Source organism: Dermacentor silvarum, chromosome 9 (assembly GCF_013339745.2).
Source record: "Dermacentor silvarum isolate Dsil-2018 chromosome 9, BIME_Dsil_1.4, whole genome shotgun sequence".
Classification (NCBI taxonomy): domain Eukaryota; kingdom Metazoa; phylum Arthropoda; class Arachnida; order Ixodida; family Ixodidae; genus Dermacentor; species Dermacentor silvarum.
In genome coordinates this window covers 77,477,281-77,491,534 of record NC_051162.1, presented here as the reverse complement: position 1 = coordinate 77,491,534, position 14,254 = coordinate 77,477,281, and the positions used below count along the sequence as shown (strand labels likewise).

The window sequence follows — 14,254 nt, the reverse complement described above, 5'->3', positions numbered from 1 at the left end:
CAACCGGCTCGAGCCTCAGATAGCAAGGCACTGCCCTTTGTGTTATCGTACAGATTTTCCCTTCTAATTTCTTTCTTCTCATTCTTGTAAATCTCCATTGTCCTTTTCGTTTCCATTCTTTGCATCCAATTCACGGTCTCTATTTCTCTCACTTTCTTTCTGATGACCCCTGGTTGTCTATTTACAGTTTCGATTATCCTGTACTGGGTTGCCAACTTCCTTGACCTCTTCCTCCATTCTGTGTCCACGCTTTTCATGTAGAGATACTTGTGCACTTTAGCCGCCCATTTATTTTCATCCATGTTCCTGAGCCTTTCTTCAAAACTAATTTTGCTTTGTGCTTCTCTGACTTCAAAAGAGGCCCAACCCATGTCCCCATGCACTGCCTCATTTGTCGTATTACCGTATGCTCCCAAAGCCAACCGGCCTACTGATCTTTGGTTAACTTCCAAACCCGCCAATATATCAGATTTTAAGCATATAATGGCATTTGCGAATGTTAGCGCTGGCACCATTACTCCTTTCCAGATTCCACGCACCACCTCATACTTATTGTGGCCCCACAGTGCTCTGTGTTTCATTATTGCTGCATTCCGCTTCCCCTTTATTTTCAGATTATCTTGGTGGTTGCTTGAGTAATTCTTTCCTTCGTTTATAAGTACGCCGAGGTACTTATATTGCTTCACTATGGGTATTACTTGCTGTTGAATTGACACCACGAAGTTACTCGTGTGTTCATTAAAGATCATAATCCCTGATTTCTCTGTGCTAAACTTAAGGCTTAGATTTGTCGCTGCGTTCCCACAGATATTCGCAAGTATCTGTAAATCTTTTTTATTGTCCGTTAGTAGCACAATGTCGTCTGCGTACATCAGTCCAGGGACCTTCTGTTGCACCATTTGTCCATTACACATGTAGGATAAATCAAAACCTAATTCGCTGTTTTCCAGTCGTCTTTCTATGCCCTTGACGTAAAGCGTGCACAACAATGGTGACAGAGGGCATCCTTGCTTCAATCCTTGGTGAATTCCCACCATATCATTTCCTTTTCGGCCTTCCCATGCCACTTGTACTTGGTTGTCTCGATATATCTCCCTCAGCAGCTCCACGAAATCGTCATCTATGCCTTCGTATTGAAGATTATCCCACAACAATTCCCTGTCTACGTTGTCATAAGCTCCTTTAATATCTAGAAATGCTATCCATAAAGGTCTTTTCTGAGCTACTGAAATCTCTATGCACTGAGTTAGTACAAACATATTGTCTTCTAAGCGTCTGCCTGGCCTGAACCCATTCTGTAGTTCCCCCAATACACCGTTTTCCTCCACCCACTTCGACAGTTCTAATTTTATGGCTTGCATTGCCATTCTATATATCACCGACGTTACTGTAACTGGCCTGTACGAGCTCGTCTTATCCTTATCTCCTTTGCGTTTGTAGATGAGATTCATCTTGCTTTCACGCCATCCAACGGGAATATTCTTTGTTCTAATCATTTGCTCTATGGCATTAGTCAGCAGTGCCTTGCTTTTTGGACCGAGGTTTTTGATTAGCTGTATTGGTATTTCATCGGGTCCTGCTGCCGTGCTGTTAGGGACATTTTCTGCTGCCTTTTTCCAATAAAAGCTTTCTATGCTAAATTTTGATCTCTCAGGCCTCTCTGTTGCACAGTCGACGCCATCTAGCGGGGCCACCCCAATTTATGCGCAGGGCGCGGGTCCGATAGCACTGTGCACCAGGAAAAAATAAAAAAAAAAATATATATATTGTTTTAATTGAAGAGCGGCAACCACGCAATTTCCTATGGCCAGTTAACAAGTTAGCGTCAAATAGGTTTATGGAAGAGCTGCACATATCTAGTGCCACCTACTCACTGACCAAAGTTGGATTTACGTTCGTTGAACAGACGACGTGACACAAACCCTGTGACGCAAGTAGGTCCAACGGTTGGCTTCGAACACTGTTCCCTAAATACAGCAACCCTACGCGTGACCCATTAGACCATGAAATACACGCAGCCAGTGACGCAAGTTGGCGCCATATAAGTTAGAGACACAGACAGATAAACAGAGACAGACAGACAGGCAGTCAGTCAGTCAGGCGGTCGGTCGGTCGGTCGGTCGGTCGGTCGGTCGGTCGGTCGGTCGGTCGGTCGGTCGGTTGGTCGGCCGGACGGACGGACGGACGGACGGACAATGACTGATTGTCAGCCCCTACAATATGCGCCAAGTACACGAAGAATTCTGATCACATTAGGAAATTCTCAAACCAGAATCACCACCAACTTCTGTGCCTTATCCGAAAGCCTTATGTTCACCGATATTTGCAGCAGGGCCTGAGATGGAGTATATGCGGTTTCATGAATACTCGAATACTTATGAGAAAAAGATGTAATGCAGTGCTTGCCATCACAAAAGAGGTTTTCGCTTTATGCGTTTCCGTATATATGGTCGATCAGTGATGGGTCGTTCAGGTTGCCTCGTCATTTGTCATTATTCCGTAGCCCCTATAACCTAATTTTTATTTTAGGTTGGCATGGTATTTTGGTTTATGAATTACAGTTGCACCAAAATAGCATTGCCATTTACGAAACTTAGTGCATTGTGAGGTGTGTATCTATGTAGCACAATATACTCTATATTGAACGTCATCGTTTAAGCGTGGCGACAAACCAGGGTAGTAAATCCTACCAAAACTCTTTGCAAATGAAATCACACCTTTCACTACTCGATCATATTGGATAAGGTGTTGCGTTTTTTACGTGATGTTGAGCGTAAGGGAAACGTGTCTTCCGTACATTCTTACACATTTCAGTATGGAATTCTCAATCATCACCTCAAGATCGTTCCACTTGAGGTGGTGAGCCGATCAAGTGATGGCGGCTCTGCACATAGGATCAGCGAAATTCTACATAAGTCAACATACACGTCTGCTGAAAGTAAGCCCTCAGCTCTTTTACCGCTCGTCTCTGTTAATTGAATATGGGAAATATTAGCTTCCTTTGTCTAACTCAGAAAAAAAAAACGCGCCAACTTTTTGCAGTTTTGAAGGGAGAGATAAAAAGAGTAACGTGGTCCACATGGCCACATGATCTTTATGTGGAAATGCTGATACAGAAGTCAGCATAAAACTCTTCTGGACGCCTATGTGAATGCACATACAGTGTAGGATAGCAACACGGAGGAATTTTAAATACGCACAATTGAAAACCCAAAGGAGAGTGTTGAACTGTAACCTACTTTCCATCATGCACTCAGATGTGCCATCCGTAACTACATCTCAACAAAAGAGTAGGCAATATTAAAAATACAGCAGTAGCTTAGCCCGGGAAAAATGAATTTGTACTAAGACTTTTATTGCCATTAACGCGAACGTTTAGCATTATTGCCTGAAAGTTCAATCATTACTTTGTATATATGCCGGGTGTTTCAGGGAACGCTTTCAAAAATTCTTAAAGGTTGCCTGCGGCAGATAGCACAATTCTAGTTCATGAGCTGGCCTACTCGAAGAGGCGGACATTGCTTCCACAAGAAATTGAAATGCATAATCGAATAATTAACTGAAATTCACTAATTAAGTTTTTAACTAATTACCTGATGGCCCATATTGCAATTTACAAATTATAGCCGTGGAGTTCGCAAGGCGGATCCACTTGCAACGAATTCTCGGGATGACACCAGTTTCGAGATATTAATCCCCGAACTTTGCAGAGAAGTGCATTGGCGTTCCAGTTAGGTTCTTCACAAAACGTCGCTTTTTGCATTGAAGCACAAAATTAACCGGAATTTTACATGCGCAGAGTCGTAGTGTTCTGCTCGGACACATAATCGTCCATAGTCTAGTACGCTCCTTGAGCTCGAACACTACACAGTAGAGCACAAATCCATTTCTTTTTTGTGCAATGCAAATGAAAAGATACACTGCCACGTCAAACTCTTCGCGGTAAACGTTTGAACCATCGACCAGAATGCACAGACCACAAAAGGTCGAGACAACAGCCTCTTCGAGTACCTGGGACACACCGCCTTTCTTGATCGAATTTACCATGAGTCCATCAGGAAGACGGCCACTCAAATACATCTATGCAGTTTTGCAGCCAACAGTGCACCACACATCCGAAGGAAATCAATGCCTAAAATTACGTCATGTGTGGTTCAGGGAACAATCCTAAATTCCGCCACAAAACTTGATCATGTACCGACAATTCCACAGTAAAAACACCTCTAGGGCGAAAAAAGCCACCGTCCATCCATCAGAATGTTGTCACCTTGTCCCACAGAAACACCATTTTGCGTCCTAAACACGTATCAACGGATCTCGCCACCGCAATGATAGTCTCTCTAAGCAAGTGACGGGGATCGAACTTGTTGCGAAGCAAACCGGCGCAACCAAGGTGCTACAGATGGCGCCACACTTTTGTCAGACACAGGGCAGTGCTTCAGCAAGTTTCCATGCCAGAAGCCAGTACTGGGACATCACTGGGTGGAGCGGCGCACCTGGAAAGGTGGCACACCAGGCTGCGTCGAGGTTGGAGGTCGCTGATAATGTGGCACTGGCGGCTCATTACAATATGCGATCGAAAACTGCTGATTACAATGGGCTATCGAAACGGCAAAGCTTAGCGATGTTGGATCTCGGAAAGAACATTGAACCTGACTGCTGAATGTGCCTCGATTCAGCAACTGCTCCTGCCTTCACTAATGGGTTGTCAAACCTCGCAAGCTGCGAGACTGCCGTGTCTTGCCGGAAGTAGGTTTCAGGCGTTTATGTTCTGCCAGGTGACATTTGCTTGTACCTGAGCAGCTAAGAACATGTTGACGGACAGTAGAAGAAAAATATACCATTGTCATCGCCTTAACGCTGGCCACCCTTGCAACGTTGGCCAAACGACCGAATATCGGTGTTATTCTAAGCTGTTTCATCAAAGTTACCAATGTGCGCGATGCTATATAACCTCAGATACCGGGTCTGGACTCTCTCGACCGATAAGGAGTTTATGTGCATTCTTTGCGATTCCGTTGAGCAAATGTCCCATTTTGTCTTTTCGGGTCTGCACATCTTAAGAATTTCTTCTATATAAGGTTTGAAGTTTATTATGATTTTGACAATACAAGATTGTCATGGCGCCGGAGCAAAAGGCGAGATTATGCACGCCTGACTAGGCTCCTGGCGCCACGAGCACAGCAGATAACAGTGCAAAAAAATGGATACAAATGTACACCTAATACAGACATATATACATACTTGTACATATACAAAAGATGCAATTAAACATTCAATGGGTCAATACAGCACAATAAGTATAAATAATGCAAATGAAAAACAAGGTACAGAAAGGCCAAAAGCCAAATGGAAAAAAAGTATTGCAGCACATGACAACGTATCAGTTGGAAAGCAGGAAAATCAATTAAAAAAACGTGAGTCAATTGTCGAGAAAATACAGTTTCGATTTCATTCTGAATACTGAAATGGTTGAGGAATCTTGCATAATAATAAATAAAGCATGCTCATCATTAAGTAAATTAGGAATTTGCCACACTAAAAGCTGATTGCCGTAATTTGTTCTGGTTTTTACCTTAATAAAGTTCCTAGCTCTTAAGGAATAATTAGTTGTGGTAATAGTGTATGTAGAAAAAAAGTTCTCACGATTACAGGTGTACAGGTTTATCGCAGCAGAGTCATCAAAACACTTGTTTATCGCTTTCACGAGGCGCTTCCGTGTCGTTATCATTTCTTCGTTGTTATAATACCATATGAAAGCGGTATCAGTAAGAGGGAAAACAACGTTGAACGGCAGAAATTCATGTATGATGGTTGCCTACCAGCTTGTAATGCGTGACCCATTCCTTCACGCCTTTATTCGTTTTCCCGGCTTAGTTGCGTCGCTCTTTGAAATACGGATAAGAACTGCTGGTCACTAATTTCCGAGCATGTCCGTCGAAGAAGGAGGTAGTCCTGCAAGGCAACTACTTCAGGCATGTCGGAAAGGTAGCGGTTGCATTGTTCGTTGTCGTACCACACACTTCCACAACAATATTGCGTTCACGATAGCGGTCTACCTACAAAGGGAAATATGGCCAGCACTGGACTAGATAAGGCTACAGAACGATCTTCGTCTTACACCACCCGATCTTTTTCCTAAACCACACTCGCAATGGAGTAATAGTTTCAGACAAGACGATGTGAGTATGTATAAGGCGAGTTTGAATTCACGTCGCAAAGGATAATTAATATTATTATTATTATTTAGTTTGTAGACACATCCACAGGAAAGAGAAAGCGAAGAGAAAGGCTGGCAACTGCCACCGGCAGGAGCACAACGCCTGCCTACTCTTCAGAAAGGAGGAGACAAATTTCTTTATTACTTTATAACACGGACCAGTGACCCAAGTTGACGTCAAAAGGGTTCATTGAAGAGCAGTAGATAGTGTGTAGCCAAAGTTATCGCACACGAGGTACACTGAATAGCGGATCATAACCAGTGACACAAGTTGGTCGGACGGTTGGTTTCAGATTCCCTCAGCAAAGTAGCCCGATGTTTTACTCATTATACCATAGACTACCCAGTTACGCTACTTGGCGGCAAACAGGTTGGATCGGCTGGAAGTGCTCCATGTTCCCAACCGCTGCGAATTGCCATGGTTTTTCGGCATAACCTATCTCGCGAAGTCTATCGATGGTAATTATGCGTTGGGCATTGAATCACCATATCGGCACTACGTATTGCCACCGTCGAAGCGAGTTGTGTAGGAGGCATTTACTGTAGCGGGACTTCTATAAGAACAATCGGTGTAGTCTAGTTCAGGCATCGTGCAGCCTGCGCGAGGCTACCGAAATGCATAGCGTGCCGGGGGTTGCGAGCGCTGAGAAACGCGTCATGCGACAACCGGGCTCCTCCCTCGCGCATCTTTCTCTGCGCGTGGCCGTACGGCCTCTGAGACGGTTCCCTCGCTTGCCGCGCACTCAGTGACACCGACATAGTGACCCAAGTTGGCCAGAGGTTCATTCAAAAGTGCACATGCCCAGTGCATTTGTGGCACAGCCTGCTAATGGGACGGGTTGCTGTCCTTGAGGAACTTTTGTGATGTACATAGATTAAGTTACTTTTGTTACTTTTGTACCCGTAAATTTTGTGCATCACTGCATAAAACGACGTTTTTTAAGAAAGAAACTGGAGCGCCAATGCATTTCTCCGCAAAGTTCGCAAATTAATGTCTCGAAACTGGTGTCATCCTTAGAATTCGTTCCAGGTGGATCCGCCTTGCGAAATTCACGGCTACATTTTGTAAATTGCAATATGGGCCGAGAGGTAATTAGTTAAAAACATAATCAGTTATATTTTTGTTAATTAGTCAATTATGCATTTCAATTTTTTGTACAAGTAATGCCCGCCTCTTAGAGTAGGCCAGTTTACGAACTAGAATTGTGCTATCTGCCATAGGTACGCTCAGAAATTTTGGAAAGTGTTCGCTGAAACACCGGGTATAGACACCAACATAGATAGATAGATAGATAGATAGATAGATAGATAGATAGACATATGGATAGCTTGATAGATAGACAAATAGATGATAGATAGATAGATAGATAGATAGATAGATAGATAGATAGACAACTCACGAAAAGAGCGCGAAATACCCTAAGAGTGCTAAAACATTTAAAAAAGGTTGTCCTTTTATGAGGTGAGCTTCATTTAGGAGCTCGACCCCGTTTAGGCATGTCTATCTATTGCTAATATCTTTCACTCGAATCTTTGTCCCAAGGTAGTCAATGGTTTACCGGTTACTTCATCGGGCTCCGTGACGTGTCACAGTATTGGTCATGACCAACTTGCGTCACTGTGTTTGCTACCATGGGTATTTGCGGCTCTTCAAGGATTAGCTTTCACGCCAATTTCGGTCACGTTTTATGCGCCGCTGCGCAAGCGCAGCACTGCAAATTACTACTTTGATAGCATCTTGCGTAATAAAGATGTGGCACTTATTATGTGCAGCTCTTCAATGCTCCTCTTTGACTCCACCATGGGTCAATAGTTATGTGCGGTGCAACTGGGTGTGTACCTCTCTCCAACGAAGCTCTCTGACACCAACTTGGGTCACCGGGTATGGGCTACAGGGTGTGTGTAGTACCACGTATGCTTCGCTATGGGCCGAACCATAAACACCCAGAAAATATTTTCGGAATTTACATTCAGCCATCCGCCACGTTCGGGCTTCTAGGCGATGCCGTTAGGGGGCGTAAGGTGTCCGGAATTTAAGCGTGAGAGAAACGTGGACACAAATGGACTTGGAAGCTTAGCCCATAAACAGCTATCGCTGTAAACGAATATTTTGTGCATAAGCAATGTCTCAGTATAATCAGTCATGTCATTCCGCCAAAGGTTCTTAAGAAATGCTGCACTGTCTACTTCTAGATAACACAGAAGATGCTGGAGATCCCTACAAGCAGTACTGCGACCCTATAAACATTAGTAAGTGCCGTTTCACTTTTACAATGTTACGCCTTATTAAAGAAAACTATTATTTCCTGAGATTTCTGGAACTTGTGTCCCTAAAAGCCCACTTTTTGTTTACAATCACATTAGCCTTTAAAGTATAAGATTTTTACGTGTAAAATTTTAACGAGGTGTGTTATGTAAATAATGTTATTGCGGAATGGAGAGGTATCTGTGCATTGCAAAAAGATTTGCCGTAAAAAATGCTTCATACCATTTATTGCAACAAAGAAAATCACACTGAAGAAAAAAACGAAGAAATAGTTCAATTTAATTATGCATTAGTACATTTCAAGAATACCACGGAGTTCACAGATTTGATAAAATGACGTCATCTAAAGTGCACTTTAAAGAGGGTAACAACCATTACACCTGCTTTATTCAGTTTGTGGCCCGCTTTTTATTGCTGAAAATTTTTTTAATTGTAGAATATTTATTCAGCTTGTTTGCATACCCTTTGAAGGAAAAATTGATTTCAAATAATGTTTCTACTTGAACATGGCCAATATTATACGAGCTTCAAAGGCAGCTTAAAAGGGCATTGTTATGCTTTAGCGATATAAACATACGCTCATAAACGTGCAGAAAAAGTCTAACAATTTTTGTACTTTCTTTAAAGCTGCATGAGATGTCTAAAAATTAAAAGCCGAGTTTGAGCGATGAGTTGAATATGCTGAATTCCTGCAAACGGCCAGAACAGTTATCAAAAAAATATAAAACCTTCTCGCCGCTTAGTAACAATAAGTGGAAGTGAAAGAGTAAATTGAAATAGAATAGTTAGAGTCTACGTTGGGCAGTACTGTGTCAAAAAAGCACGAAAATGCCGATGTGATGGCAGTGACCGCAGCGAACACGGTATGCACTCACCAATTTGAGGTTGACTGCTAAACCATGTCTCATCAATATTTAGACAAGCATGTTTACGCATTCCAAAGCAGTTTGCAATGCTCCCGCAAATTTGGAAAGGCCTTAGCAATTCACTTTGCACGGCAATGAGGCAACCAGGGACTTTTTGTCTGGCTGTCTAATTGGCGACTGTGATCAGAATTTGGCCAGATAGCAGACACGTTTCTAGTATCGTAATTAAACTGCGTGTTTCAATCTAATACATGTCAAGCTGTGACATCACAACGCCATAGCCAGTGTTAAGTAAACATTACCCATTATGTAGTTCACTGATATCAGTAATATAAAAATTGATAAAATATTTCTCCCTACGCTGACCGATCAGCGTGAACACCCGCATTTTTTTCAATCAGAATGCATACGCTATATATTTTGCAGCAGTTGCGGGTACTAACACTGCAGCTCACATGCCCGTCGTACCGACTCATGCCGCAAGAAGCCTTGGGCTTTCAAAACAAAGGCCGCACTGAAGCATCCACTTGAGGATGGTTAACAGTGTTACCCGACTAACCTCGTATAATCATTTTACGTGACGTTCGGGTAATTAAAGGCAATACGAAAGCACGCGAAATATTAATGCGGTATTTGTTCATTTGAATTTTTTTTGTCGGCATGAATAATACATCAGGAACACAGATGAAAGTCCAGAAACGATGTGGGTGGATGTGGGTCTTCGCTCACCTTGACAAGACATTTGTAATTCGAATGTATATAACTGAAATCACATACAACGAGCCTGAAATGGCACTCATTTGGTGACAAATGAAACAAAAAAATGGTAAACGCGGCGGTAACGCAGTTCCACTCAACGTGAAAGCTGGGGAAGTGCGGAGCAATAATTCGCCGGTGTTTTCCTTGTGTTTTCCCTGTGTTTATCTTGGTTTATCCTGTGTTTATCTTGTGTTTAGCTATTCTTTTCACGATGTAGGGATTAGCTTGCCTGCGCTGACTAACACCTTCAGCTTCTCGGGCGCGCACCGCTTGATCACCCCTGCGTCGGCGCTGTCTTTCACGGGCGAGCGCCCGCTGTCACTCTAAGCGTGCTTGCTGCTCGGCGTCTATGGCAGGAAAGAGCGTCCCCATGCGCGGGAACGGGCTCTCTTTCAGCACGCCCTAGCGCAATCTTTCCACTTGTGAGACTGTGGAGCTCTCTCTTGACAAGTTTCAGTATCAGCGTGGCGTTGTCGATCGAGTTTTCATTAATTTGGGGTAATGAATGCGTTCATTTATAATTTGACCTTATTTTATATTATTTTGTACTTACTTGCTTTTTATTTATCCATTTTAAGGGAATTTTGCAGGAACTTGATGTCTTACGTAGACTTTGTGTTAAGCGTTGACACCCACCGACGAGGGACGACATCCCGGGTTCCTAAATTGCGCCGCACTTAAAAATATAGCATACTCTGACCATGTGCGCAAAATATTTGGTGCATCAAAAATCACAGTGTAACAGAAGCAATAAGGAATTCATTCCCTAAGCTGCGCACAAGGATAATAGAGAACTGCAAATTCAATATTCGTGAACAAACTCCCTTATGAGGAACTCTCATGGTCTGAAGAGTTATACAGTGGCTCCTTAATTGCGCGTTTGCCAATTAAAGTCCTTGCTTCTCTTCCTTCGTGAGATTAGGGGTGCGTTGCTTAACTCTAGCTTTTCTGGCCCATGACACAGAAGCAACGCAAGTGGAGGCATGTGTGCACCTCTCATGAGAGCATTAGCAGCTGTGGAGACTAGCTATAGTGGCACCCGGTGTACAATAATTCCGCCAATGTGCGCGCGTATCCGCGCAACGGGTATCGGCGTGGCAGCTGCTCCTGTTACTGTAGCTGCTCCAATAGCTGCTCCGCGCCGGGGGACTGCAGGTCACGTGACCAGCAGAGGCGGAGAGGCGCGCTGGTGTAGGAGGCGACCGATGAGAGGGCACGCGCCGGGGGAAGGAGGCGACCGATGAGAGGCCACGCTGTGCGCGAGGAGTAGATGCGATAAGAGAAGGTGCTTACTTGCGTCGCGCCCTTTCGGATAACGCACAATGCATAGGCAATGCATGCAACTGTTGCTCCGGCCGTGCGCGTTTCCTCGCGTTCGCGCCGCACGCGCGCGGTGTCCGTGACTGCAGCTGATGCCTCTGCCGGTGGCTCGGCAGATTTCGACCAGAGAACTGGACACGTCGAGTAGCGTCGGAAGTCACTGTCTCTTCTCTTCTCGGAAGCTTTCAATATAAGTTCCTGTGGCAGATCTGTGTTTACTCGTGTGTACTCAGTTGCATCACGCGCAACACATATACATGAAACACTCGGTGTAACTAATACAGCTTCGCTGTTCGACTATGCTCATGGAGTGGAAGGGGTGGTGATTTTTTTAACAGCGGAGCGGTTCTAAGTCGACCCTTCGCCGTCTGTCTGTCCGGTGGTGTTACACAGGGGCTGGTTCGCGAACCCACCACTAGAGAGCGCGTCAGCACCGCGGGTTTGACAGTCGCACCAGGACCAATCAGAGGCCGCGCAGGCTGAGGAACGGAGCAATCAGAGCGCGCGCCGGGGAGGGGGAGCAGAGAGTAGATGTTACGTCGCGAGCGGCATCGGGAACTCGCCATAGAGTGGCAGCGCTATAGTGTACTAGAATAATGTCCTAGTGGCGCGAGCAAGAGGAAGGGGCAATGGGACGGGTGAAGCAAACGCCATTAGCCGACGTCGCTGGCACTGCTACGCATTTTTCTAGCTGCTGGTGCGCGGTCGATCCGGCCGGGCAGGCTCAAAAGCCTGTCTGCGGTTGTTTGCTCCATGTGTTTCCCGAGCGGTGTTACGTTCAACGCGGTCGTTCTTGTGAAAACGGTGGACGAGTCGAAAAAAAGACGTCTCCATGCATCTACTACAGCACAGGAGGTAGGATGCCAAAAAGAAAGACGGACTCCCATTGCTACGCTCCTGGCTGCCACAGTGGTTATCCGGGCGGTCCGAAAGCGTCATTGTTCGCCGCACTAACGGAAGATGAACTTCGGAAGAAGTGGGAGTGCAATCTGCGTAGAGCAGACAAGCCTCTCAGTGAATCTTCAGCGGTATGTGAGCGCCACTTTGAGCCTCGATACATTTTGAGGGATTACGTTCACATCATCAATGGCACCGCAGTGCGACTTCCACGTGGGAAGCCGTCGCTAGCACCTGGCGCGGTGCCTACCCTTCTGCACGACTGTGCGACCTACCTTTCTGTCGCACCGGTGAAAGAGAGGTCGGAAAAGAAGAGGTCAGCCGCCGCAAGTGCACCGGCGGTAGGCACAAAGCCACGCAAGAGTGCACGAAGTGCACCGAGCGCACGATGAAGAACGAGCGGCAGACAGTCAGCTCCGGCAACTGTTTCGTGAAATTCAGGCTGAGAGTGTAGAAGATGCAAATGGACAGTTCGGGCAGAATGAACGGTTCGCAATTAGCTCGCTCCAAGCAGTGAACGTTCCCGCAAAGCTCTGGTGCCGCTTTAACTGTGGCCGTGACTCAAGCGTAGTTTTCGCGACAACGTCAGTACGAAAGCAAAAAAGGCTCGAGATTTTGCAGGATAAAGTTGTGTATTTCAGTGGTCAAGGAGACGAAGTGTCTGCACAAGTGTATTTTATAGGTCTGCTGTGCCAAGACACAGTTGTACGCTCCCTTGCCGCGGCGAACCATATGCTACGAGAAACTGACAGCAGCATGATTTGCCAAGAATTAATGCCTGAAAGTGACTTTCATGACCTCTCACATATTTTGACCCCGAGGTTGCAGTCTGCTGCTGTGGTATTTGGTGGCTCTGTCTTCAGCACTAAGCGCCAGGGAAATGTTTCTTCACAAGGTAATTTATCCCCCTTGAACATTTATTGCTTCTCCACATTGGTGTACTACGATTTCACATGTTATTCTCGCGTGTGTACTACTTTTTTCTTCTATTTACAGGCGCTGTTTGTGCGGAATGCAAGGCAACACGAAAGCTGCTCCTGACGAAAAAGTCGCGTACTTCACGTGTGGAGGTGCAGCTCTCTTGGAGTCGAGCCCTAGCTCAACGATTGAAGCTAGTAAAACAAAAGGCAGTGCGTCGCAGCAACCACACCAAAAGCTTGAAAAGCAAACTTTCAGCCATGGCGGCCAAGAACGCAAGTATTCGTGAAGATGAGTTTGCAGCTAAAATAGCAGGCCTCATACACAAACAACGTGAGGCAGTTCAGCACATACTTAAGGCATCCACGCCAAAGCACTAAAGCGATGATATACTCCAGTGAATGGGTGCTAGAATGCTTAATGATGAAGATGAAGAGCCCCAAGCTTTATGAGCACTTCCACAAGGAATCCATACTTGCAATGCCATGCAAAACTACACTTCGAGAATACCTGTAGTCTTATAAGACGGGGTATGGCTTCAGCGCAGAGACAGGGGTAATTGGAGATCGCAGGGAGAGGCCTTCGTCCTGCAGTGGACATAAAATAGGCTGATGATAATGATGGCTTCAGCGCAAAAGTTCTAAATGTGCTCCGCAAAAAGACAACAACAATGGACTTATATTCCAACGTCATGGAGGTCTTATTGTTGATGAGATGAAGTTGTCCGAGTGCCTCTCCGTCACCACCGCTGGCCACATAGAAGGCTTTGTTGACCTTGGTCCGTTTACATCAGAAGGTGACAAGCACACTGTCTGTGATCATGGCATGGTGATAATCTTGGTCCCATTTGTTGGCAAGGGGACGCAGGCAATCGCAGCATTTGCCACGAAAGGAAACATTAAAGAAACCCTCTTAACGAAGATTATGCTGGAAGCAGTGATTTTGGTGGATGACTTTATCACTTCAGATGGAGCAACATTGAATCGGAAAATGTGGAAAATACTTGGT

At 45.0% G+C, this 14,254-nt stretch overlaps 1 protein-coding gene across 1 annotated transcript in view; it reads left to right on the top strand.

The window, feature by feature from the left end:
- LOC119465330 (uncharacterized) overlaps positions 1-14,254 on the top strand; it is a 42,430-nt gene that overhangs the window by 16,470 nt on the left and 11,706 nt on the right. The window contains exons 3-4 of the mRNA XM_049655329.1: positions 2,815-2,938; positions 8,414-8,470. Of these exons, the coding sequence (XP_049511286.1) occupies positions 2,815-2,938; positions 8,414-8,470 (181 nt within the window). The remainder of the gene's footprint in view (positions 1-2,814; positions 2,939-8,413; positions 8,471-14,254) is intronic.